We start from the raw sequence: 25,383 nt of genomic DNA, 5'->3' as shown, positions 1-25,383 counted from the left end.
AAAACAACAAAAAAGAGGACCTTGAAGACACAAAAACCTGCCAGATTCAATTCTGTGGGTGTTTAAGTTCTTAGGGAAAGTGGAGAGGAGGGGAAGAATGGAGTTCTGGGGTTGGGGGAAGGAGGTCTAGTGGATAGAGCAAGGCCCTGGGAGTCAGAAGGACCTGATTTCTAATCCCGGCTCCCCAAATTGTCGGCTGTGTTACCTTGAGCAAAGTCATTTCACTTCTCTGTGCTTCAGTTACCTCATCTGTAAAATGGGGGTTAAGACTGTGAGCCCCAGGACATGAACTGTGTCCAACTTGATTGGCTTGTATCTTCCCCAGCGCTTAGTACAGTGCCTGGCACATAGTAAGCACTTAACAAATACCCTGGGAAGGAATCCGTCGGGGGAGTTGCCCCCCAGTGCCACAAGAGGGCGCTAAGGGTACATAGAGAATGTGGTTAATAATAATAATGTTGGTATTTGTTAAGCGCTTACTATGTGCAGAGCACTGTTCTAAGCCCTGGGGTAGACACAGGGGACTCAGGTTGTCCCACGTGGGGCTCACAGTCTTAATCCCCATTTTATAGGTGAGGTAACTGAGGCACCGAGAAGTTAAGTGGCTTGCCCAAAGTCACACAGCTAACAAGTGGCCAAGCCAGGGTTTGAACCCACGACCTCTGACTCCAAAGCCCGTGCTCTTTCCACTGACCCACGCTGCTTCTCAAGGGGAGTTGGGACTCAAGGCTAGGGGAGTTGGGGGGGGGGGTCATCTGGCCCAGGGGCTCCACTGAGTGGGGCGGAAGACTGAGAGGAGAGTGGGGAGGGGGCCTGAGGGGAGAGTGGGGAGGGGAGACAGTTAGGTCCCTGCTGTGGCCCCTCCCAAATGCTCCCAGGTCTCTCTGGGAGATTGCTCCATAAGACCCCAATTCTGGGGTGGCCTTGGGGAAGCCCTAGGTTACCTGAAGTGAGGGTGATGGGAGAGCTGGAGGTGGATGGATGAGGTCTGGGATCTGTAAGGCCAGGAACCTTGATGCCTCAGAGACAGAGAAAGACTGTCTAGACTGTGAGGCAGTTGTTGGGCAGGGATTGTCTCTATCTGTTGCCAAATTGTACATTCCAAGCGCTCAGTACAGTGCTTTGCACATAATAAGCGCTCAATTAATACGATTGAATGAATGAATGAATGAGAGACAATGACCCAACAGCAGAGAGAAATGGAGGAACAGTGACTAGTTCAGTTAGCTATGGTATTTGTTAAGTTATTAAGTGCCAGACACTGGGGCAAGTGCAAACATCACAGATCAAACACCGGGAGCTCACAATCTAGGTGGAGGCAGACAGATAAAGACAACAGTAACAATGGACTGGAAACAATAACAAGCAACAGAGCTTAACAAAGCAAAGACCCTAGGCAGTTTTCTGGGCTCCCCTGTCCAGTCTGTGGACCTTATCAGAGGGTGGAGAAGGCTCAGGGAAAGGCAGGGAATGAATGGCCCAGTCACACAACAGCTACCACGGGAGCCAAGGGGCCAACAGGACTTCCTTCCGTATTTCTTCCTCCCTCTAGATTGTAAACTTCTGCTCCCTCTAGATTGCAAACAACTGTGGGCAGGGAATGTATCTTCCAACAATACTGGACTTCATCAAAAGCTGAGTAAAGTGGTCTGTATACAGTAAGTGCTTAATAATTGCAATTGATTGATTGGTACCCTGTGTCCAGGTGAGTTTTCGGGGTAGCAGGCAGCAAGGACCCAGGGCCGGATTCCTCCTCTGCCAAACCTGGGTCACATTCATTGGATTGTATTTATTGAGCACTTGCTGTGTGCAAAGCACTGTACTAAGCACTTAAGCCACATCTTCACAGACAAGACTGAGACACAATGGTGCTGGGGGGTGGGGTTCCTAAGGTTCCCTCTTTCCAGTGGACCCTGCTCAGCAGTTGCCCCAGAAATGGGAAACTAAAGGTTCATCAGATTCCTCCCGCTGCCTCGTAACCTAGCTAAGGCATCACCACCTTGGTCCCTCATCCTGGGCTTGGTGCCCAGCCACAAAGTTCTTCCTGAACTCCCTCAAACCGAAGTCCCTCAATCCTCGATCACCTCATGGGGGTCAAGCCCCGGTGAGACTGGCTGCCAGGTCTATTCTTCCCAGATATGCACAGACCGCCTCATCCCCCTCAGTCTTCATCCAGCCCCCAACGTAGTCCCAGGTCTACTCCCAACTCTGACGCAGGCCTCAGTCTCAGCTCTCTTTCCCCAAGAACTGGCCCAAAACCCAGCTGTCCCCCAACCCAGCCCTCTCAGGACTCCTATTACACAGGACACTGATGTCCCGATGTGTGTGCCCAATTAGAAGGGAGAAGGTGGAGGATGATATCAGCTCATGCCAGCCTCTCCTCCCCACTCCCCACAGCAAAGTTGGAGCCTGTCGGGACCAGTGAAGGTGGACGGTGTTCAATGAGGAACATTTCCTTTGGCTCTGCTGTGGATCTGGGGGTCTGGGGGCTAGAATGGGCTGCAGGTGGTGGGGGGCTGCCACTGGCCAGAGCCCAGCTTGAGGTACAGTGGGGATCCTGAGCCAGATGGGCTGATGGAAGGCTCATCCCCTGGCTTCTGCTCTGACTCGTGTCTAGCCTTTCCAAGCCCGGGGAAGAGGGTGTGGGGTGAGGCCATGGGAGGCTGATGGCGGACTGGCCCCACCGCAAAGCCCAGAATCAGCCAGAGGACTCACCCTCTGCCCACAGCCACGCACGCAGACATAACCCCAACCACCCCCATAACCACACAATATGGCCTCAGTTCACCCAGCTGTGCTACAGCTCCCGTCCAGCCTGGAAGCCCTTGGAAATACGTCTCCCTGACCCTGAGTTCATGGTGGAAGGGGTCCCAATTGGATGGGGGACTGAGTCTCCCTCAACCCCCTCCCCACTGTCTGATTCCCAGGCCCTGGAGCTCCAGAGTGGACTCAGGTGGACTCAGGCCAGGGTGGGGGTGGTAAAAGAAGGAGCCAAAGGGAGGCTCAGAAACTCCTGGGAGATTTTCAGCAAGTAAATTCCTGAAACTCAAGTGCCCTGAAAGTCACCATGGGGCCAGCCAGGCGGAGGAGGAAAGCTGTGGGGGGGGAAGGGGGATGGGGAAAAAGGGGGGAAGGTCAGAGAGGCAGAAACCTCTACCCTTCCCCAACACACACTAGCCCAGCCAGAGGGGATCCTTCCCACTGGCCAGATGAGGACATTGAAGTCCAGAAAGTGAAGCCCAAGTTCAAACAGCAGGAAGGGGTGGGCCAGGTGTCCAGTGCCCTCCCCCAGGGTGCCCCATTTAAAACCAGCCCCCCTTAATATCTCTGCCCAAGACACAATGGATTTGAAACAGTCTCTCAGGAGATACTCTGCTCTCTACAGGAGTGCCTCTGCCCCCCAACTTTGGACAGCACCTCTTATTATGGTGGCCTCCTCATGTCTCTCCCCGTGTCCCTATCCATCCCCTTCGGCCCCATAACTCTATGACCTCTATGAAATCTCTGGAAGCTAGAGCCAATCCCCCTGCCTCCAGGCAGGACAGCTCCTCCCCTGAGCTTAAAGGCCCAGTCTACACCAGTTGTCTCCCCCGCCCCCCTCAACGTTCCTCACCCTCGGCACCCCGCTCTCTGTACCTGACCACTCTCTGAATCTGACCATGCCTGAAACCTTCCTCATTTCTAGCCTGGATGCTGCAACTTTTGCGAGGATGAATGATCATGACTTGTAAAACTTCTGCCTACTAAATTCCTGGCACAGTGCTCAGCACACAGTAGGTGCCTGGTACTAGGCTCTGCATCTAGTAAAGGCCTGGTAGTAATACTAGTAATATAATGTTTGTTATGCATTTACTTTGTGCCCAACACTGTACTATGCACTAGGATAGATACGGTTTATGCAGATCAGACATAGTCTCTGTCCCATATGGGGCACACAATCTAAGGGGGAGGGAGAGCAGGTACTTAATCCTTATTTTACAGATGAGGTAACTGAGGTACCAAGAAGTTAAGTGACTTGCCCATGGTCACACAGCAGGCAAGTGGCAGGAATCAGAATGAAAACCCAGGTTCTCTGACTCCCAGGCCCATACACTTTCCACTAAGCCTTGCTGCTTCCTTTGACACCGTGGTCTGCAGGCAGTAGGGGTCCAGGCCAGTACTGCATATGCAATAGGGTCAGTTTAGTGCTCTGCATGCTGTAGGTGCCTGGTCCAGTGCTCTTCCCACAGCCTGTGTCTGGTATAACACTCTAAGAGAGTGCTCAATGCTGCTCAGGGGGTGACACACCTGGCAACTAGCAGGGTGTGAATGAGCATGCCTCTGGGGCTACCTGTTCATACCCTCGGGCCCCACCTAGTCTTGGCTGGCCATCAGGAGTCTGGGTGCCCAGGAGTCCTACTTATCTCGGCTCAGCTACCAGGTTTTCCCCGGGGCACCTGAGCAGAGGAGGAAAGGAGGGGGAATCCCAGAGGCCTGCCCGGCCCGAGGGAGGGGCCACCCTCTCTCTCCGTTTGGGAAAGGGCTGGAGGGTCAGCAGGCCTCCGCGGGAGACGCGATTCAGCTCTTTGATGTGGCCTGGGGCCGGAGGGGGGGAGGGGCTGGGAGCCCAGCTGACCCCCCACAGGCCCGGATTCAAATAAAGGGGAGGGGAAGGGAAGGGGACACAGCTGCAATGTTTCCGGGAGGGACAGGGTCAGGGTCACAGCAGGAGGGTGACGCCCCCCCCCCCCCCCAACTCCCCCCAGTCCGGGTTTGGGCAGGAAGCAGAGCCCGACCCCACCCACCCTGCTCCGCCTGCAGCTCCGGGGGGATGGAGGAGACGCCATTTCCATGCGAATGGACTGGAGTCTGGGAGGGACTGTGCGTCCCACCCCACCCCATGGTGATGGTTTGGGGTTACCATAGCAACCCAGTCGCTTTCCCCTTCCCCTGAGGATGTTTGGGAAGTCCCTGGGGTGGGTGGGGGGACTGGCCATTGCTCCCTCTAGTGGGGAACCCTGAACCGGACATGACCCCTCTCCAGAACTGGGGGGGAGAGGAGGACTAGGACGAGACCCCAGAAAAGGGTAGCCGTGGCCTAGCAGATAGAGTGAGCGCAGGCCTGGGAGTCAAAAGAACCTGTGTTGTAATCCCACCTGCCCCACTTGTCTGCTGTGTGATCTTTGGCAAGTCACTTCACTTCTCGGGGCTTCATTTACCTCATCTGCATTAAAACTTCATTAAAGCTGAGCCCCATTTGGGATAGGGACTGTATCCAACCTGATTAGCTTTATCTACCCCAGCGCTTAGATCAGCATCTGGCACATAGTAAGCACTGAACGATACCATTAAAAAAAGGGTAGTCGGCAATGGTGGATCGGAGGCAGGAGCTTTTCAGACTGCAGGATCCTGACCCCAACCCCACTCTCCACGGGCTGAGGGAGCTGGAAATGGGACTCAGGAGTCCTGCTACCCATCACCTCACCTAAAGCAGAAGCCAAGGGTGGGGCACCAGTAAAGGCAGCAGACAATAATAATAATAATTATGGTATTTGTTAAGCGTTTACTATGTGCCCGTCACTGTTCTTAGCACTGGGGTAGGTACAAGACAATTAGGTTGGACACAGTCCCTATCCCACATGGGGCTCAGTCTTAACCCCCCTTTTACAGATAAGGGAACTGAGGCACAGAGAAGTTAAGTGACTTACCCAAGGTCACACAGCAGACAAGTGGTGGAGTCGGAATTAGAGCCCATGACCTTCTGACTCCTAGGCCAGTGCTCTATGCTTAGGCCATGCTGCTTCCCCAAGCTTCCCCAAGACTTGAGCTCACACACACACCCCCACCTCGAAACACTCACCCACCCACTTCCCATCCATGAACATCAAAGACAGAAGAAGCAACCCCTTGGGTCTTGGTGGGGATTAAACTGAGCTCTTCCTTGAGGCGGGGGATTGGCCCACAAACAGGCCTCCTCACCCATCTGGGCCACCGCCCGAGAGAGGGGTATCCCGTGACTGCCGTTTTCTGCCTTGATACCCGAACAGCACAAAGCCCCTTTCTTCCCCCCCAACAGGGGCCCCACGGCCTGGAGCTCCCACCCCCTCCTCAAAGAGTTCCCAGCTCAATAGCAGGGAGCACAGGCAGCCCTGGGCAGGGGACGGGGGAGGGGAACTGAGGGAGAAGAGGGGGATTAAAGGGCTGGGAGAGGGGGAAAGGGGTCTCATTGACAGTCAGGGCACGGCCGGGTGGGTGGGTGGCGAGGACTGTGAGGATGGTATAGGGAGGCGAGGTGGGCCAGGCCAGGCCAGGCTGCTGGAGTCTGGCTAACCCCTACTCCGACCCCCCACCAGGGCCTCCTTTCAGGAGGCCTGAATGGCTCACTCTGGAGGGGTTGTATTGTATTCTCCCAAGCGCTTAGTACAGTGCTCTTCCCATAATAAGCACTCAATAAATTCTGTTGATTGATAGACTGACTGATTGGGTAGAAGTTGGGGTAGAAAACAGGGCCTGATCCAGGGCTCCTAAGTGGGCTGAGGTCGGCGGCCGCGTAGACCCAGCTGTGGCACAGGGAGTTGGTGCCACTGAAAGGGTGGGAGCCACTCCACCAGCTTCGACCAAACCTGGCATGTGCCACCCAAGCGGGTTTGAGGTTAGGAAGGAAGGGGAGGGGGAAAGGGGGCATAGCCAAGATGTCTAGGCTGGGGTCAGGGCACTCTAGCCGCTGAGGAGGCCTGCCTGTCCTGCACCTCCACAGAGTTGGCCAGGGAAGGGAGAAAAATAATAACAATGGCATTTGTTAAGCTCTTACTATGTTCCAGGCACTGTACTAAGTGCTGGGGTGGATACAAGCAAATTGGGTTGGAAACAGACCCTGACCCATGTGGGGCTCACACTCTCAAGCTCCATTTTACAGATGAGGGAACTGAGGCACAGAAAAGTGAAGTGACTTGCCCAAGGCCACACCTCAGACTAGTGGCAGAGCCAGGATTAGAACCCATGACCTTCTGACTCCCAAGGTCTGGGCTCTATCCACTACACCATGCTACTTTCCAGAAGAAGAAGGTCTTAGGGCAGGGAGTCTTGCACTCCCGGTGCTGCTGCCCCAGGGCCTGCAGACTGCGTTTCCAGCCAGGACAAGCGGGTACACACTCGCACATGCACATGAGTGTGCCAGCTGGGGCAGAAAGGACCCGGCTCTGCCTCTTTCTCCCTCCTGCGGAAGCCTCGGTCTACCCCACTGTCGGTCACCCCAGGGGTGGGGACAGGAGCCTCAGCCCACCCGCTCACTGGTCAGGACAGACTCTCCCAGGAGAAGCGGAGAAGTGGAGGCAGCTCCTGGGCTCGGCCTGTCCTGACCTGCCTGACCTGCCGGTGAGTAGGGAAGGCAAGATGGGGAGGGACTAGGGAGCCGGAGGCCAGGGAAAAATTGACAAAGGTGCAAGAACTCCACAGCCCTCCCCACCCCCACCCCGTGCTCAGGGAGTGTGTACACACAACAATCTACACAAGAAACATATCGGCAAGCACATGAACTCGTTCCCAGACACAGTTATAGATGGGTATGTCCATTAGAAACATGAGGACACATATACAAGTGTAGACATCCAAAGGCACAATAGTTATGCTCACAAGACACAAAGTCCCACACACAAAACCAAACCCATACCCTCACTGGCTTCTTTCTCCCTCTCTGGCATAGGAGGACCCCAAAGTGTCAGTTGGCTCCCACCCACTAAATTCCACACTAAAGGTTAAGTAAGGGGAGGGGAAACCAGGGCATGTTAAGAACTGTTTCCTTCCCTCTGGCTCTCTTGCTTTCTCTCCCCACTGGAGTTGGGCAGGCTGGGAGGAGGGTGTTCCTGATGTATCTTGCCCCTCCCCCTGCAAACCTTCCCTTTTGGTAATAGTCACCCCAGGGCAAGGGAATACCAGCCCCGATCCCCCAGAGTGCACCTGCCCTGCTCCCCGCCCTTCTCAGCTTCTGGTTGGGATAGGGACCAGATCTGCCCACCAGCTACAGGCCAGAAGTGTGGGGTCTGAAGTAGCTGAGGCCCCATGCTGACTAGAAGAGACTCGCCTGGTCAGATGGCGAACCGATTAGGAAGGGGGGGGTCCCCACATAAGCAGAGAGGAGAAGCCCCTGCAGGGAGAGAAATGAGATGGGAGGAAATTGGGAATCCTGGGCCTGGATAGGACAGGGCAGGTTGGACATAAGCAGCTTCCTCGACCCAACAGCAAGGCCCCCAGAGGGTGGCCTAAACCCCTCCCCCAATATCACAGCTGGTTTAGTGGGCTGGAGGGTGGGGGGAGGTTTCCTGTCTCTGTTTCCCAGCCAGTGGGGGGCATTTTCTGTAGGGGGTGGGGCTCAGAGCCAGGATGGGAAGCTCCTGGGGTCCAGCTGGGGATATTTCCTGGACACCACCCTCACCCCACTCCCCTGCCTGTGAGAAAGCCTTAACCCTCATGCCCCAGACCCCCTGCCTGCTGAGCGGGACTGGGTGGGGTCACAGCCACCATCGCAGCATCCAAAGAGGACCTCAGCCCAGGGCCCAACTCACTAAAGTTAGTCCACTTTGGCTAGGGCATAGGGCTGCTTCTCCAGCCACAGACTCCACTGATTCCCTCCCTTACAGCAGGGCCAGTGAGGCACAGAGTCACACTGGCAGGGCACCCATGTCAGGCCAACCCCAAAACTTCCCAAAGCACCTCTATACCTTTGCACATTTAATCGTTTATTCAATAATTTTATCCCAAACAATTTTATTTGTATTACTTCCTGCTAGACCCTGGTTCTTCTCCTGTTCCACTTCTTATAAATTCTTGTCTAGTTGCCCCACCCACTTTAGACTGTGAATTCCTTGAAGGCAGGAAACATTAATTTACTTTTGTTGTAATCTCCCAAGTGCTTAGTACAGTGCTTTGTACACAGTAGGCACTTAATAAATACCATTGACCTGACAGATCCAAGGACCAGTGGTGCATTCCGGGTTATTAAGTCAACAATGGAGGATGGGAGTTTGGGGTGTTGGACTGTCCATGCTAGGTCACTGCAGGTAAGCAGCATGACTTAATGGATAAGCACATGGGCCTGGGAGTCAGAAGGACCTAGGTTCTAATCCCCACTCTGCCACATGACTCCTATGTGACCTTGGGCAAGTCTATTAACTTCTCTGTGCCTCAGTCTCCTCACCTGTAAAATGAGGATGAGAGTCTGAGTCCTAGGGACTGTGTCCAACCTGATTAACTTGTATTAATCCCGTGCCTAAAACAGTACCTGGCACATGGTAAGCACTTAACAAGGACTATAATAACAATAATTATTATTATTATTATTAAGTCAGGGATGGAGAGGAGAGTCAGGGTGATCTGGAAAGTAACCAGCACACAATAATAAGAATTGTATTTGTTCAATGCTTACTGTGTGCTAAGCACTGTACTAGGCGCTGGGGAAGATAAATAAGTAATCAGGTCAGACACAGTGCTAGTCCCACATGGGGCTGAGTAGGAGGAAGAACATACACACTGAATTCCCATTTTACAGATGATGAAAATGAGTCACAGAGAAGTTAAATGACTTGCCCAAGGTCACACAGTATACAAGTGACAGGGCTGGGATTAGAACCCAGGTCCTTCGACTCCCAGGCCTGTGCTCTTTCCACTAGGCCAAGCTGCTTCTCACACACCTTCCACGAGGATCTTCCATGTATCCTGGTACTGAGCTGGGAAGACCGAGGGGCTGACCTAAGGGAAGGGAGGTGATGACCCAAATCTGCTCCCTAACTAGCTCTGCCTCCAGCAGCCTGTGCCAAACTGCAGTTCATGGGCCAGAGGGCTAGGGACGGGACATCAACGTAGGGCTCAGGAAACTGTCTCTCTGGGCCCCATTTGTTCCTTTCAAAAGGAAACTGGATCTCCACTCCCGGGGCCGGACAAGGGCCTCAGTGTCCTCACCCAGCCCCAGCCTGGCCCAGCCCCTGGACAACCCAGGGGTGGGGCTGGGGGCGGAAAGGATACTCTGCAAAGGGGAAAATTTCCTTAACATGACCCACTGCCTCCCTGCAATGGCTGACCCTGTCTCTGCATCCCAGATACCAGATCTTGAGAACATGACAGACCGCCCCCCTCCCCAGGGACAGAGGACCCCATTTTAGGAAACTCCTTTACTCAGTCACCCCAAAACCAGACATATCTATCCACAGGCATGAACACCAGGAGAGCCAGAGGGTAGGAAATCCCAAGTTTCCCACTGCACCAGCCTCCCCTTCTCTGGGCTCATGTGCCACCTTCTCCACCCCACCTCTCAGGGCATAGATTTGGGAGTGAGGGCCTGGATGTATCCCACTGGGAAACACACCTCCCCCGGCCCTTCAAAAATTGAGTCTGTGGTCTTGAGCTCTTCCCTCCCCCTGTGGGGAGGGGCCCAGGCAGGCGGGTGGGCGGGCAGCCCCACCCCTGACAGCCCTCTGCTCCAGGCCTGAGGTTCCTGGGTGTATTGTCGAGACATACCTGCTCGCGCTATGCCAGGAATGCCGCCCTGGCCCCAGGCCCAGCTCTGTCCTCCAGAGGAGAGATTAAAATTCATAAATCAGCCGGGCAGGGAAGGGGTGGGGGGGAGCAGACAGAGCCGCCTGCCTCAGAAACAGGCACCCTGTCCCAGAAGAGTTAAATCCCTGGGGAAAGGGGAAAGAACAGGAGCTAGCTGTGGTGCAAAAAGAAGGCAAGGAGTTAAATTTGATTTCTGCTGCTTCCTCCTCCTCCTCCCCCTACCCCTACCACACAGCTCCCACTGACAGAGATACCCCCAGGAGGGCAGAGACAGGCAAAGAGATTCAGAAGGAAAGTTTCTGCTGAGCTTCTTTGTTATGGTATTTGTTAAGCACTTATTATGTGCCAAACATTGTTGTAAATGCTGGAGTAGATAACCAGGTAATCAGGTTGGAGAGAGTCCCTGTCCCAAACGGGGCTCACAGTCTAAGAAGGAGGGAAAACAGGTACTGAATCCCCATTTTACAGTTGAGAAAAGTTAATTGACTTGCCCAAGATCCCACAGCAATTAAATGGCAGAAGCAGGATTAAAACCCAGGTCCTCTAAGTCTCGGGCCTGTGCTTTTTCCACTAGGCCACGTTGGGTGTGTCTGTCTGCCACCCAGCTCCCTGGGGATAAAGGGAGCACAACCCCTGGCCTTGAGGCCCCAGGGAGCATCCACAGCACAACTGCAGCCACCTCTGGAGTAAGGCAGGGATAGGCCTGCTCAGGAACGTAGACCCAGAAGATTTTATTCTTTTTGAAGTGGTATTTGTTAAGCACTTACTATTTGCAGGCACTGTACTAAGTACTAGGATAAGCTATAGGCTAATCAGGTTGAACACAGTCTATGTCCCATGTTGCTGAATTGTACTTTCCAAGCACTTAGTACAGTGCTCTACACACAGTAAGCACTCAATATATATGACTGAATGAATGCATGTAGGCCTCACAAAGTTAATTCTCATTTTACAGATTAAGTAACTGAGGCAAAGTAGACAAGTGGCAGAGCCTGGATTAGAAGCCAGGTCCTCTGATTCTCAGGCCATGCTACTTCACATATTGGGAGGTCAATTTAGTTTGACAGGCAGTCCAATAAATAGCCAGTGAAAATGGTGCTCCTCAATGCCACCTCCTATACCCCGCCTTTCCACAGCCCTGGGAGGCCACGACTCCCTCCCCCTTCCTGCTCCAGTTGATTCCCATCCCTGACTCTGATCCTGAACTTTGCCCTGGCTGTCTTTTGGGAGTCCCCCTAGTGTGAAGGTGGAAATGTGAACTGGATGTTGGGGGCTCCAGGCCAGAAGACCCCCATGCCAGGGTCTCCCACACCAGGGTCTATTCTCACACCAGGTACATTTGCTATGCAGAGGTCAGAAGGGAAAGGTCAGAGAAGGGAGATTTGCCACTTCTGACCCAGGCCTCTCCTCCCCCCACACCCTGATGAGTTGCCCTGGGAAAAATCTTTCTCTAGGTTGAGGTCAAGAACTGGGGGAGGGCCTGGCTCATAAACTAATTAGGTCAGGGGGAGGGGACAACAGGAGCAGCTGAACCACCCCCACTACTATCTCCTCCCCACCGGACTCTGGGAGGCTACCAAATCACTGAGGCTTCCTAAGTGTCCATGGGTCCCTTCATTCCAAAGAGCAGCAGCAACAGGGCACAACAGAGAAGGGGGATGGGGCTGGATCAGATTCTCTCCACTCCCTCGACAAACACCAACTCGAGGAATGCCTCTCCCTGACCTTCCCTCTCTGTCTCTCCCTCCCCGTCCCCAGGCCACCTCCATTGGCTCTTTCCCTACCTGGTAATTTCTCTCCATCCTGCCGAGATCTCAGCTTGAGGCAGAGCCCACTTTGAGAGCCCTCTTTGAGGGGAGATGAAGTTGATAGGGAAAGGACCTGAGAAACTGGCCCTGTCCACTAAACCCCTCCCCTGGGGCAGAGGAAGCAGGTTTCCAGGAGTGGAGGGCAGTTTGTTCCAAGCCCCAATCCCCACAGAGACCACCCAAGACCTGGAGTTTGGAGTAGCCCATCCCTGATCCAGGCCCCCCAAAGAGGATTCCTCCTGCTAAGGTTTCCTCTGGCTAATTAGTCACCAGCCCCTGGGTGGAGGAGAGTCAGGACCCAGGGTCAGGCCTGGGTCCTCATCCTGGAGTAACAGAGGAGGGGGTAAGGATAGGACACCCATACACTGACTGGGTTTCAGCTAAGCAACTCTCTTCATCTGGCACCACCTGCCCTTCCCAACCGTGGTGCCCCTTGGTTAATGGAAAGCAAATAGCCCCCACCCTGTTGCTAGGAGACTAGGAGAGCCCATGGGGAGGGCTCTGACACCCAGGAATCTGTGGCGGCAAGGGGTGGGGGAGGGGGGAGACCTAAAAGCACCAAGAACTCTGAGTCTTCTCCAGCCAGGGGCACGTGCAAGCTTGTAACTCACTCACTCATCTCCACTCCAAGCCCAGGAAGCTAAGATTGGAGAGGCTAGTGGGAGAGCAGCAGGAGGAAGCTTGCAACACAAAGACCCCAGCCTCATAACAGAAGCCAGAAAGGCTACAGGACTCATCTTTCCTCAACCCCCCGACCATCCCTCCCATCCTTCCATCCCCCATTCCCAACCCCTGCTTCAACTTCTCTAAATAGTGTGTGCATGTGCATGCATTTGGGTAGGGGCTGGGGACGGGGGACGGTTGGGGGGGGGGGAGAGAACGATGGGGAAGAGGAGACTTATGATTCCATTTCATTTCTGCCCTTGCTGCCTCCTCTCCTAACCTGGGTGGGGGGAAATAATGCATTTGCACAAACTATTTGGCCCCCAGCTCCTGGGGGAGATGGGGGCCAGGCTAATCTGTGAACATGGTGGAGGCTGGGGGGCTAGAGGAAGCCCAGGGCCAGTCTGAGACAGCGAGTCCAGTTGAACACCACAGCACCTTGCTGGCTGTCGGGGACACCTCTTTGATTTAGACAACCTCATGGATAGTTGGGGGGTTGGACAGGGTGACTTCTTCAGAGTCCCCCCCACACACTCTTCAGCTCATGGACCTTTGGGTCCTCCCCCACTGAAAGGACTGAGGGGGATGGAGAGGGCAGAGGGAGCTGTGGAGGATCCCAGAAAGAAGCCCCCTCCTCCTCTTCCTGCCAGACCCCGCCTCTCCCAAGCAGGAAAGCAGAGTACCCCCAACTTCCCCTCGCATCCCTTCCCACACCAGCCAGGAAGAGTCTGGGATTGGGGGGGGGGGGGTGTCACAGACAAATGTCCGGGCTACAGCTTCCAGCAAACTTTCTCACCCTCCAGATGATCCAGATGGGAGGGGAGAAGGAGAGAGGTGGTTAGGTAGGGGAAAGGGCAAGGTGGTTAGGGAAAAGGGCAAGTCAGAGCCATCCCCATCCCAAACCTCTTTTCTGGAGGGGAGAGATAGGGGGATTTGGAGGAAGACATAGAACCTAGGACGCTGCCCACCCCCAGCTCTCCCCAAGGAGGGGCAAGGACACCTGGCCTGCTGCTCCCTCCCAGCAGAGGCAGGACCATGGTCTTTCGCCTGATGGGATTGACCTATGCTGACTGGGGTATCTCTTTCTGGGTGTGTCACTCTCCTGGCCACGTGGCCAGCTCATCCCCTCCCTGACCCCTACACCTCTTGCTCTCTCTCCATGACTCAGCCCTGCCCAGTCCCAGACCAGTCTGGCATGATGTGCATTCACTGTGCGGATACAAGGGAGATTTTTGACCCTTTGGACCTCAACCAACAGGAGATACAGCTTCAACCTGCTCAGGCCAAACCTCGGGATTCGCCACCCGGGACCATCCCCCAATCAGGCCAGCCTCCTGGGAACTGGGAACACCTTCAGGACTCACTCCCTCAGGACCCATCCCTTGGGCCCATCCTCAAGACTCTGACCCCCTGAGACCACCCTTAGGACCCACTTCCTAAGACCCACCCCTGGGAACACCCTCAGGAATCACCCCCTACCAGGACCACTCTTGGGACCCCCACCCTACCCCACAAACCCACCAGACAACCCCATACCCATCCCCTAAAACCCACTTAATTAGGAAAGGGCTCCCACAGCCCCACACCCCTTCTAGGAAAGCTGTTGCATCTGAGAATGGCACCTGCTGGTTCTAACTAGGTGACCACCCTCCTTGCTGACCTATCACCTACTGACCATTCTACTGACAGGCAAGAGCCGGGTGATTCACTTGGCTGTGTGGGGACCAGACCCATCAATCTTTCTCGAGCTCCCTTCTCCCTAGACGCACCTACCCCAGAACTGACCTCAGGGAACCTTGGGCTTGACACCCACCCCAGGAATATCAGACAGAGGAGTTTCCTCTGGTTTTCCTTTTCTGCTGCTGCTGCTGAGGGGGAGAAATCCCCCTCCCCAAACTGAGCCCCAAGCCCAGGTCTGGCACATCTGGGACTGACTCAGACAGATGTTTCATCCTCTCAGTTACAGGGGAAACGGTTGCAGTCTACACAGTCCACTGGATCACAGTTGTTCCTTTAGGAATAGTGAGACGACATGGTGGCCAGCACAGTTGTACCTATACCCTTCCCAGACCTTAACCCTATACCACCAGCACAGGAATCCGACACACCTTAATCCAGCACAAACCATCCCACACCCCAACCCTATACCATCAGCCCAGATTCTACCACTTTAGCCCAGCATAAATAACTCTAGCTCCCAACCCTATCCCAGGATAGAACCCCTCCCCAAGACTTATAATAATAATGTTGGTATTTGTTAAGCGCTTACTATGTGCAGAGCACTGTTCTAAACGCTGGGGTAGATACAGGGTAATCAGGTTGTCCCACGTGAGGCTCAGTCTTAATCCCCATTTTACAGATGAGGTAACTGAGGCACAGAGAAGTTAAGGGACTTGCCCACAGTCACACAGCTGACAACTGGCAGAGCCGGAATTCGAACCCATGACCTCTGACTCCCAAGCCCAGGCTCTTTCCACAGAGCCACGCGGCTTATGCCAGCACAAATCACCCCAGCCCCCAACCCTATCGCAGCACAGACCCCGCCCCCACCCAGCCTTAGTCTAGCACAAACCATCCCAGACCCCAAACCTACCACCACACAAACCCTCCCAACTGCAGCCTTAGCCCAGCACAAACCACCCCAGCCCCCAACCCTACCTCAACACAGACCCTTCCATAAAACCTTAGCCTAGCACAAACCATCCCAGGCCCCAACCTTATCCCAGCACAGGACCACCCACTGCCAAGTCTTATCTCTGCACAAACCATCTCAGACCCCAACCTTATTGCAGCAAAGACTGCTCTCCTCCCAGCACAGCACCCTCCCCACCCTTTCTCTCCCTAATAACTCTTAGGGATCAGTTCCAATTCTACCTAGAAACCTAGGATGCCCAATGACAAACTCTGGGCTCAGGCTATTGGAGGAGAGGTGGCCCCCACTAGGGACATGAGTTTGTCAGGGGCTCTGCTGAAAACCAGGTCCTCAACCCCCAGCTACCAGAGGGTCCAGAGAAGGGTCGGGTTGGGGGAGGGGGAAGGAAGGACAGAGAGGAAGTGGCTGAGGGGGAGGAAGCGGCAGAAGGCCAGGAAACGTCAACAGGCTCAGGGTGGATGGGGTGGTGTCTGGTCTGTCTCACAAGGCTCTCACAGCTGTGGAGCCATGAAGGAGAGGCTTTCAAATCCAGCTAGGGAAAGCAATCAGTGACAAGGCGGGTGTCCTCCAGTCCCCACCCTGCTCAAACCCCTGACCCTGCTCATCACCTCTAGGTCCTCGCAGCCCAGCCTAGGGAACAAAACCCAGGGGCCGGGACCCTGCCCCCACAACTCCTGCCATCTTGGACCCTAATTTTCCAGTTTTATTTTCCAGCAAATTCCAGCAATCACTCAAGCCTCAGGCTGGGCCAGTGGCTGGCAGGCCCAGGGCCGGGGGGCTGAGAGGTGACCCTGCCTGCCCAGCAGCCTGGTACCCACCCAATTGGTTAGTCCACTCACCCTCCACGCAGTGTTCCACCTCTTCCAAGTTCCGCAGAGTGATCCGCAGGAGGCTGGAGTTGAGCTTCAGTTCATGCCTGTGGTCGGGCCACACGGTGCGGGGCACGGGGTTCACGAAGAAGATCCGTGTGTCCCCAGTGGATACCTGGTTGTCACAGATCAAGGGATCTCCAAAGCCCCCGATGACCACCTTGTTGCCCCCGTCCAGCAGGATCTCGTGAGTCACCACATCCTTGCCCTTCAGATAGCGCCAAACCCGCACCTGGGGAGAGAGCAGGAAGAGAGATCCCCACCCCCGGTATCAGCATCACTTTGAGGGGGCTGAGCTCTCTGAGCTCTGTTTTTCCCACTCCTCCTCGGTCTCCAACGGATAAGGGGACACTGAGCTATGGGAAGAGCAGATTGATGTGGAACTCTGACTCCCAGGACTCTGGGAGAGAAGCCCCCTCTAGACTGTATCTCCCCTCTAGACTGTAAGCTTGTTGTGGGCAGGGAATGTGTTTATTGTTACATTGTACTCTCCCAAGTGCTTAGTTCAGTGCTCTGCACATAGTAAGAGCTCAATACTTATGAATGAATGAATGAATGAATGAATGAATGAATGAGCTGGGAAGAGATAGCCCTCCCACCTCCACCCCAGCTCTGGGAAACAGGGTGGGTTCAAAGGTCAGATTCACCCCCGCCCCATGACCTGAACAATAATCAGCCCATTTTCCCTGCCCACCAAATCCTGCCAGAGGCCTATGCCTCTGGCTCTTCATTCTTTCCACCAGTTCCCTCCCCACATGTCTGGGACAGATTAACGCAGGGATTTTAGGGGCCACAAAAATCAATCCATAATTATATGGACGAAAATAGAGATTTAAAATGTATGATCTGTGATTGAGGTGTACAACAGCGGTTCTAAGAAATAGGCTATTTGAATTAAAGCTGTATTCTACAAATTTTAAGACTGGAAATATAGCCACTGGGTAGTTAAGCAAAGGTAAACTTAGTATAAAGATAGTAGCCTCGATGGCAGAATTGTGTTCTTTTTGTTTTACATTATTTTTCATTGCTCCTCAAACCAAATAGTCCCGACTCATAGAAAAGTGAATCTGGGATTGTGTGAGATGGGATGGGGAGGAAGTGGGGCCGGGGCGGGGGGGAGTGCTGAACCTAGAAAAAGCCAACATCTCTCTGCTGGATTTAGCCATCTCCTCAGTACCCTGCACTCTCTTTTGCCTCCCCACCCACTAGGGATTGGAGAGGGTGAGGTGATGCACGGAAGCACAGCCCGACGACCGGGTGGGTTCAACGTGCTCCAGCTTGAGAGTCCCCCATGTTCTTCTCCAGCAGAGAGCAGGGTCTTCCCTTCCCAAACCCTATGCTGCCTCAGGATGGGGTCCCCAGAGAGGAAGGAGGGAGAGAGGAAGGAAAAGGGTGGGGGAGGGAGAGAAGGGGAGAGGATGAGACAGGGAGAGGGGGAAAGGGAGACAGAGAGCTGGTGGGGGGGGATACCCAGGCTGGGGACTGCTCAGAAGGGTTGGTTTTAAATGACTGCCCTGCTGCAGGGAGAGGACTGGGTGGGCTACAGCTGCAGGAGGGAGCGGAGGGCTGCGGGGGAGGGGGCATGGAGATTTCCCCCAAGCAGATCCACACAGTCAAGTTCAGGCAACTCCCCACTCAGGGAGTCGTCCCCCCCCACCAACATCCCTGCCTAAGGCCATCCCGGATAATGGGGATCCCGGGATGGGCAGATCCTCGGTTTGGGGGAGGATCCCAAGGTACCTTCCCTCACCAACCCTCCGTGAAGCTCGCCCAAGGAGGAGGGGCCTTCGAGGAAAGAGGAGGGGGTTTCCAGGTGAGACACCTGGCGGGTGCGGAGACCCCGGCAGCTGCAGTCCCGCCCGCAGGCAGCCGCAGGGCTCGGGCTCGACCAGCCTCGTGCTCCCCCTCCTCCTCCTCCTCCGCAGAAAGTGCCAACAGAAATCTGGCGAGGTCGAGCGAAGCCAGACCACTTCGAAGAGCAGGATGACTGGGGAGAGGGATGGGAAGGGATAGGAGAGTAATGAGCAATTCTCCACCCCACCTCCCCAGTCGGAATCTGGGAAGGGAGGAGGTGGGGTGAGGTCTCTCCAGTGAGTCCTCGTCCGGCCTGCCCCACCCCAACGTGCCGCAGAAATGCCCCCTGCCGGGTTCGCAGAGGACGGCTGCGCCAGACCCCCTAGACCACCGCCCACCCGTGATGAGGGGCTGGATCCAGGCAGACGCTCCGCCAAACCACCTGCCCTGGAAAGAGACCCTCCATTGCCTCGGCTCCCAAAACACACACACACACACACACACACACACACACCCCCAGGGGGTAGAGGGCTGGTAGAACCCGAAAAGGTAAAGAATAAGATAGCAGGCCGGGCATCTCCGAGCTCCCCCTAAATCTGCGAAGGGGCTCCCAGTACTCACAGATTTCCTTCCAGACCCGTACTCCAGACAGCAGGCACACTTGCAGGCCCATCCAGACCTGCAGTGCGCACGCACACACACACACACACACACACTCATGTGCAGACATGCACACACCAACACAGGAAGAGACACTCACAGTCTAGCACTCACACTTGGACGTGCTCACCTACACATACAATAATAACAATAATGTAATTTATTAAGTACTTAGTATGTGCCAAGCACTATGATAAACATTGTTGTTGATACAAAATAATCAGATGGGACAAAGTCCCTGTCCCATATGGGGCTCGCAATCTCAGAGGAAAGAAGAACATGGATTTTATCAACATTTTACAGAATAGGAAATTTAAGCACAGAAAAATTAAATGAATTGTCCCAAGTCACAACAGGGTAGAGCCGAAACTAGAGACCTGGTCTCATGATTCCAGTCCCCTCCTTTTTCTATTAGACTGTAGACTGTGCTGTCTTCCAGAACATGTAAAGGCAAACTTGAACATACAATGATGCCAACGTAGAGAGAATTACATGTAAATATGCAGATCTCCATGCACAGTCCTGCATACTTGGACATGCAGGCATGAACACACAGTTATATATGCAGACATATATACTCTTACAGACATATATTTACATGCTTGTACAAACACATTAACTCACATGCAGTCACCTGCAGTTATTCACATGCGCACTCATCTGCAGACAACCATGCCCAGAGGAACCCCCACCACCACCACCACCACCACCTCACAGTTCTATGGATGTACAGATATCCTTAAACGTATTCATTCATGCATGAACACTCCAGGACACACATATACCCACACCCACACTCTCACACAGATGGAGATCCCCATCCTGCATTAGCCCAGGAAGTTCTGGCCCTTGGTTCGGGCTCTTTGTCCATGAAATTCACCAACACAGAGCTCCTGGTGGGTTCATCCAGGCTGGGAAGAAACATGACCTAATGGAAAAAGGCTGAGTCTGGGAGTCAGAGGCCTTGGGTTCTAATCCTGGTCCTACCACGTACTGGCTGGGTGACGTTGAGCAAGTCACTTCTCTATGCCTCAGTTCCTTCATCTGCAAAGTGGGAATTCGGTAACTGATTTCCCTCCTACATAAGACTGTGAGCACTGTGTGGAACCTGATTATCTTGTAGTGCTTAGGACAGCACTTGGTACAGCACTTAACAAATACCACAATTACTATTATTAAACTGCCCCATCCTCCTAGCCACCCTCGGCCAAAGAAGTGAGGGTCCAGACCCTAAGGTGCTGCCGGATTTGAGGAGTCATTTTGGGGTTCCAGACTGTAAACGCGTTGTTGGTGGGTAACATATCTACCAACTCTATTGTACTGTACTCTCCCAAGTGCTTATTACAGTGCTCTGCATACCGTTAATTGCTTATGAAATACGATTGACTGAGTGATTGACTGAAGCTCCCAGTCCAAACCCTGAAAGTCTGGCAGGGCGGGGCCGCTTAAACTCGGTCCAGAGTCCCCTCCCGCCCCGCTCCATCTTGGGGCCGGGAGTTGCCGAGCCGCCCTCCGGGACTACAGCCAGGCCCTGAGAGCTTGGGTTACATCCCCGGGATCTGAGGGAGTTCCCCTCTGCCTTTCTGAACCGGTTCCCTGGAAGCTGGGACCGATTCTGTCCCTAAAATGCGTCGGGGAGAGGATGGAGCGGGGTGTCCCGAGGTGCCGCCCATTTCCGCCCCGCCCGAGATCTCCCGCACCCTCTTCTCTTTCTCCGGCCTCAGGGCAGGGAGGGGAATCTCGTCCGGTTTCCCAGCGCGGCTCCCGGGAGGGTCTCAAACTCTTAAATTCCGGCCCGGAGGCGGGAGCCCGGCAAAATGCACTTGTCCCTAAGGAAAGTTCAGAGGTCAAGGAGAGCGCAGCCCTTTCCCCCATGTCCTGTGTCCCCTCATTCATTCATTCATTCATTCAATCAATTGTATTTACTGAGCGCTTACTGTGTGTATAGAACTGTACTAGGCGCTTGGAAAGTACAATGCAGCAATAAAGAGAGACAATCCCTGCCCGCAACGGGCTTACAGTCTAGAGGGGCAGGAGACAAACAACAAAACAAGGAAACAGGCATCCATATAAATACATAGAATTATAGATATATACATAAATCCTGTAGGGAGGGGGGAAGAGCAAAGGGAGCGAGTAGAGGTGACGAGGAAGGGAGAGCTGAGGAAGAGGAAGTTTAGTCTTGGAAGGCTTCTAGGAGGAGGTGCGCCTTCAGTAGGGCTTGGAAGGGGGTCCCTTTCATTCATTCATTCATTCGATCGTATTTATTGAGTGCGCACTGGGTGCAGCGCACTGTACTAGGCGCTTGGGAAAGTACAACTAAGCAAGGAAGAGTGACCACCCCTGCCCACGACAAGGTCACAGTCTAGAGTCCCATGGCCCCTCTCGCCCCCTGGTCGGCCGCTCCGGCTGGACCTCCCGCTTGGCTGCAGGAGGGAGCCCACCTATCCCGCGTACCCCGCTTCTCGCCCGAGGAAGAGCCTCCGGACTGCGGAAGTAACTTTTCCTCCACCCGATCCTCCCCTCACCTCCCGCTCCTCTGGCCTGGAAGTCGCCGGGTCCCCACTGGAGACTATAAAAAATAATCCTTATGATTATGGTGTTTGTTAAGCGCTTACTATGTGCCAATCACTGTTCTAGGCGCTGGGGTAGATACAAGGTAATCAGATTGTCCCACGTGGGGCTCACAGTCTTCATCCCCATTTTACAGACGAGCTAACTGAGGCCCAGAGAAGTGAGTTCATTCTAATGTAGATATTTGGTAAGCGCTTACTATCTGCCGATCACTGTTCTAAGTGCTGGGGTAGATACAGGGAAATCAGGCTGTCCCATGTGAGGCTCACAGCCTTAATCCCCATTTTACAGATGAGGTAACTGGGGCCCCGAGAAGTTAAGCGACTGAGTCGGCTTGCCCAAGGTCACAGAGCATTCAATTGGCGGAGGCGGGATTAGAACCCAGGTCCTCTGACTCCCAAGCCCGGTGCTGCTTAAGACACACACATACACCCGGTCCCACGAGGCCCCCACCTTGCAGGAGTAGGTGAGATGGACGGGGTCCACGTTGAGAATCTCCTCCACCGTCCCGGTGAGCACCACGTTGGCCTCCTCCTCCCGCAGCTCCAGCTCCCGCTCGGAGCAGGTCCCGCCGCAGCCGTGGAGCCCCAGGGCCGCCGCCACCGCCGCCGCCAGCAGCAACCGACCAGCCAGGAGTCCGGGGCCCGCCGGGACCCGCCGCCCCGGCCCCTGCCCCCGCCCCGGCCCCTGCCTCTCCATAGCGCCCAGCTGGCACCGGCCCGCGCACCGCCTGCGGGAGAGCGCGCACCGCTCCGCTGGACGCGGGCCCCGGGAGAGACGGATACACAGACAGAGACACCGAGAGAGAGAAGGAGAGAGAGAGAGGCGGAGGGAGGGAGAGACGGACCGAGAGAGGGAGGGGCGAGACCAGTCCCGCCCCCCGCAGCCCCCGCCCCCGGGCAGCCCCCGCCCCTTTGCCCGCGGCGACCAACAAAGCGCTCTGCGCCCAGGCCCCAAGGAAACCCAGGAGTCCGGAGAAGGGGCGGCTCGGACACTGGCTCCTTCCTGCGCGTCCCCTCGGGGCCGGAGGGAAAGGGGGATTGCAACCCCTCCAGGGCTGGAGAGACGCCCCCCGCCCCTCGCCCCCCCAGGAAATGCGCCGAAATCTGGTTAATGGATAATCCGAAGGCGACGTGACCGGACTTCCGAAGGAGCGGGGGAGGGGGAAGGGGCTCTGCTCCCTCTCCAGGGCCTCGCCCCCAGGGATGCCCCAAAGTGTCGCACTGGGGATAGGGGGGTGGGTGGGGGACGGGGGAGCAGCACCCGACCTCGCTCCCAGGGGGAGGGAAGCGCGCACGAATTTTTTCGATGTCAAAAGTAATTGTGGGAAATGAAAATGGGGCGGGGGCCGGAGGGGTAAAGGACAAAAAGACAGTAGCAGCATGGCGTAATGGATAGAGCACAGGGCTGGGAGTCAGAAGGTTCCGAAATCCCAGCTCCAACACTTCTCTGCTGAGTGACTTTGGGCAAGTCACTTCACTTTTCTGGGCCTCAGTGACCTCATCTGTAAAGTGGGGGTTGAGACTTTGAGCCCCACGTGGGACGGGGCTGTGTCCAACCCCATTTGGTTGTATCCATCCCAGCGCTTAGTACAGTGTCTGGCACATAGTAAGGGCTTAACAAATATCACTAGTAGTAGTAGTAGTAGTATATTAGTAGTACTTTAAGAAGCAAGCGTGGCTTAGTGGAAAGAGCATGGGTTTGGGAGTCAGAGGTCACGGATTCAAATCCCGTCACTGCCACTTGTCAGCTGTGTGACTTTGGGCAAGTCACTCCACTTCTCTGGGCCTCAGTTCCCTCATCTGTAAAATGGGGATGAAGACTCTGTGCCCCACGTGGGACAACCTGATTACCCTGTATCTACCCTAGCGCTTAGTACAGTGCTTGGCACATAGTAAGCACTTAACAAATACCATCATTATTATTAATAGTAAAATAATTATAGTAGTATTCTCCAGTGAACTCAGTCTGGGATGCGTCGACCAGTCGTTGGGTCCCTAAATTCCGAACGGCTTCCCTCGACGACCCTTCCCTCCCGACAGCCCCAGCCCGGTTTCCCCCGGTTCCCAGATTTAGGGACCAGATTTAGGTCCTCGAAACTTTCCAGTTCTGCCACACAGGCCCAAACAGCACAGCAGAGACAGGTGGTCTGGGAGAGGCGGGGAGGCGGGTGGGAGGGAGGGCAGGGGCCCTGCAGGGGAAGGGGCGGGCTGCGGGGGAGGGGATGCGGCTGGGAGGGACGTGACAAATGCTGGGCCAGCTCGTCGTCGGGAGTGCGGAGGTTGCGGGTCTCGGGGGGCGGCGCAGAGAGAACGGAATAGAGAGACCCGGTTTGAGGGACTTTCCCTCTGCTAGAACGCTCTCAGATCCGGGTGGAAACCCGGTGGGAGGGGGTTGGAGGTCCAGCCTAGACGGCTTTGGGAGGGACAACGGGGGTTGGGCGTGGGGTAGGGACCGGTCCTCACCGCACCTCGAATAATAATAATGTTTATATTTAATAATAATGTTGGTATTTGTTAAGCGCTTACTATGTGCCAAGCACTGTTCTAAGCGCAGGGGTAGATACAAGGTCAACAGGTTGTCCCACACGGAGCTCACAGTCTTCATCCCATTTTACAGATAAGGTAACAGACAAGTCACGGAATCGGGATTAGAACCCATGACCTCTGACTCCCAAGCCCACGCTCTTTCCCGACTGGGAGGGACCCGAGGGTCAGAGTTGGTGGAGCGAGCATCATTCGGGGAAGCAGCGTGGCTCAGTGGAAAGAGCCGCCGCCTGTCAGCTGTGTGACTTTGGGCAAGTCTCAACTTCTCTGTGCCTCAGTTTCCTCATCTGTAAAATGGGGGTGTCTTAAGACTGTGAGCCCCACGTGGGACAATCTGATCCCCTTGTATCCCCCCAGCGCTTAGAACAGTACTTCGCACATAGTAAGCGCTTTACAAATGCCATTATTATTATTTCTACTGAGCTACGCTGCTTCCCCAATTGTTGCCCGCTCCACCAACTCTGACCCTCGGGTCCCTCCCAGTCGGGTCGCCTCTGCTCCCAAGGCCCCAGGGTGGACATGGAGGGCAGATGCCTTTGCGGGGAGAGGTTGGGACACGGTAGGCGGGGGCGGGGTGACCCCACCCAGGGGCCGCCGCCGGACCCGATTAGACTGTAAGCCCGTCAGAGGACAGGGACTGTCTCTGTTACCGATTTGTACATTCCAAGCGCTTAGTACAGTGCTCTGCACATAGTAAGCGCTCAATAAATAGTGTTGAATGAATGAATGATGCGGGACACGGATTGGCGCTCTGGAGAAAGGGCGCCACCTGGTGTTCCAAACGCACCGATGCCCGCCCTGGGGCCGCCGCCTCCTTTCTGCATCCTCTGTGTCTCCTCCCCACGCCTGGCGCGGGCCGCCCATTAGAGAGGCGGAAAAACTGAGGCTGAGAGAACCGGGAGCAGAGTGACTTAGTCCAGACCTGGACTGGAGGCCCTTCTGCGTGATGAGCATTGGTGGTTCGGTGGTAGAACTCTCACCTGCCACGTGGGAGGCCCGAGTTCGATTCCTGGCCAATGCAACCTTATTTTTGAAGCAGCGTGGCTCAGTGGAAAGAGCCCGGGCTTGGGAGTCGGAGGTCATGGGTTCGAATCCCGGCCCTGCCACTTGTCAGCTGTGACTGTGGGCATGTCACTTCACTTCTCTGGGCCTCAGTTCCCTCATCTGTAAAATGGGGATTAAGACTGTGAGCCTCACGAGGGACAACCTGATTTCCCCGTATCTCCCCCAGCGCTTAGAACAGTGCTGTGCACATAGTAAGCACTTAACAAATACCAACATTATTATTA

The 25,383-nt window shown here is 54.8% G+C and overlaps 1 protein-coding gene and 1 non-coding gene across 2 annotated transcripts in view; one reads left to right on the top strand and one right to left on the bottom strand.

Moving 5' to 3' along the window:
* The window catches only part of AGRN (agrin), an 80,102-nt gene extending 57,732 nt beyond the window's left edge, over positions 1-22,370 (bottom strand). The window contains 2 exon segments of the mRNA XM_029065172.2: positions 16,491-16,752; positions 22,002-22,370. Of these exon segments, the coding sequence (XP_028921005.1) occupies positions 16,491-16,752; positions 22,002-22,247 (508 nt within the window). The 5' untranslated portion in view covers positions 22,248-22,370.
* Positions 22,371-25,044: 2,674 nt separating this feature from the next.
* On the top strand, positions 25,045-25,115 carry TRNAG-GCC. The gene has a single exon. It is a non-coding gene; the product is annotated as a tRNA-Gly (tRNA).
* Positions 25,116-25,383: the final 268 nt, after the last annotated feature.

The sequence above is a fragment of the Ornithorhynchus anatinus genome, chromosome 5, assembly GCF_004115215.2.
Source record: "Ornithorhynchus anatinus isolate Pmale09 chromosome 5, mOrnAna1.pri.v4, whole genome shotgun sequence".
Taxonomy (NCBI): Eukaryota; Metazoa; Chordata; class Mammalia; order Monotremata; family Ornithorhynchidae; genus Ornithorhynchus; species Ornithorhynchus anatinus.
Note: the sequence above shows the minus strand (reverse complement) of the source record. Positions and strands in the feature narration are given on the sequence as shown.